The sequence below is a fragment of the Dendrobium catenatum genome, unplaced genomic scaffold, assembly GCF_001605985.2.
Source record: "Dendrobium catenatum unplaced genomic scaffold, ASM160598v2 original_scaffold_259446, whole genome shotgun sequence".
Taxonomy (NCBI): domain Eukaryota; kingdom Viridiplantae; phylum Streptophyta; class Magnoliopsida; order Asparagales; family Orchidaceae; genus Dendrobium; species Dendrobium catenatum.
Window position 1 is genome coordinate 1 of NW_021577845.1, and position 1,770 is coordinate 1,770.

A 1,770-nucleotide genomic window follows, 5' to 3' on the forward strand; every position below is an offset into this window, starting at 1 on the left:
TATTAACAGCCCTGCTATCGACGCACATCCTCCAACTCCCATCTTTCTTTGGTACTAATAATGCCGGAACTGCACATGGACTGAGACTGTGTTGTATAAGTTGTTTCTCTAGTAGTTCGTCAACTATTTGCTGCAATATCCGATGCTCGGCGGGACTCAGCTTGTAGTGTGGTAAGTTCGGTAGTGAGGCACCGGGAGTCAGATCGATTTGATGCTGAATATTCCTCATTGGAGGAAGCTCCGCCGGAAGATGTTCAGGTCCAATGTCCTGAAACTGTTTTAGTAAAGCCTTGACTGATTCAGGAATAGCGTGAGGGTCATTGATATAGGCTTGTTCCTTCACAACCAGGGCCAAGATTTGCGTTGAGTCCCTCCAGGCTCGTAATAGTTGGTTACCTGAAACTACAAGTGAATTGGATTTATTTTTCTCAGTTACACAGTCCGTACCTTGAACGTTTGGCAGTAGCCGAATTGATTTGCCTTTCCAATCAAACGTGTATGTATTAGCTCGGCAGTCATGTGTCGCGCTCACGTCAAACTGCCACGGTCGCCCAAGAATTATGTGACATACATCCATATCTATTACATCACATACCACTTCGCTTGCGTAGCTCTTTCCGATGGATAACGGTACACGGCATAATTCAGTAATCTCCATTTCCACCCCCTTCTTTACCCAACTAACTTTGTAGGGATTCGAATTCCTGGACGTTTTAAGCTGAAGAGCTTCCACTGCGGCCCTCGACACAACATTTTCGGTGCACCCACTGTCTACCAACAGAGTGCACACCTTACCATTGACTGTGCATTTCGTCCTAAACAATGCGTTTCTCTGAGAGCCAGTAGGTAGCCGTGGTGACAAGAGTAACTTCTGAAGCACACATATGAGCGGTTCCCCTACGTCGCCACCTACTTCTTCAAATGAATCATCCAGTTCATCCTCAACGTCATCTCGAGGATCTTCACATTCAGCTTCCACTAGTTGCAATTGCGGCCTGGTTGGACACTCATTCGATTTGTGTCCTTGCTGGAAGCATCTAAAGCATTTGATGTTCATCGGCTTTGCGTAAGGATTGTCTTTCAATTGTCCTCGCCCTCTCGGCACATATTTTCCTTCTGCACTTTTACTACCCATAACAGCAGGACTTGGATTATTGGCGGTGGGATTTTGAATTTTGCTTGCCTGAGTCGCACTGAAGCTGTTTGATCGTGGTTGATCTCCACTCTCCCTGTTCAGTTCCGGTGCCCTCCTGGATTGACTGTTTCTGCTGTGCCGAGCCAACTGAGTTTCAACCTTCAGGGCGTAATTAACTGCTTGCGAAACGGACCACACCGTGTTCAATTCAAGCTTATCTTGAATTGCTTCCCGCAATCCACCAACATACCTTGCGACCAATTGATTTGTGGACTCATTGAGATTATTTCTTGCACCCAACCGGTAAAACTCTTCCGTGTAGTCACTCACAGTTCGACTACCTTGAACGCAATGCTGATATTGTAGATACAACATCTGCTCGTAATCGGTAGGCAAGAAATGGCCACGCAATAGTTGTTTCATCCTCCACCAACTGCGCACAGGTCCCTTGCCTTCACGCCTTCTCGACTGCATAAGTTGTAGCCACCACGCGCTAGCTCCAGATTTAAGTCGACAGGCAACATATTTGACCTGTTTTTCCGGTTCAACTTCCATGTATTCGAAGAAGGTTTCTACCGCCCTTTCCCAATCGAGGTAATCTTCTATATGCAATTTTCCGTCAAAAAATGGTATGT

General features: G+C 46.2%; 1 protein-coding gene across 1 annotated transcript; it reads right to left on the minus strand.

The window, feature by feature from the left end:
- Positions 1 to 7: 7 nt before the first annotated feature.
- On the minus strand, positions 8 to 1,730 carry LOC110107535 (the record flags this gene model as incomplete). The annotated part of the gene is made up of 1 exon (XM_020837810.2): positions 8 to 1,730. A coding segment is annotated over exon 1 (1,683 nt), but the record flags the coding sequence as incomplete, so codon positions are not given.
- Between the last annotated feature and the right edge of the window lie 40 nt (positions 1,731 to 1,770).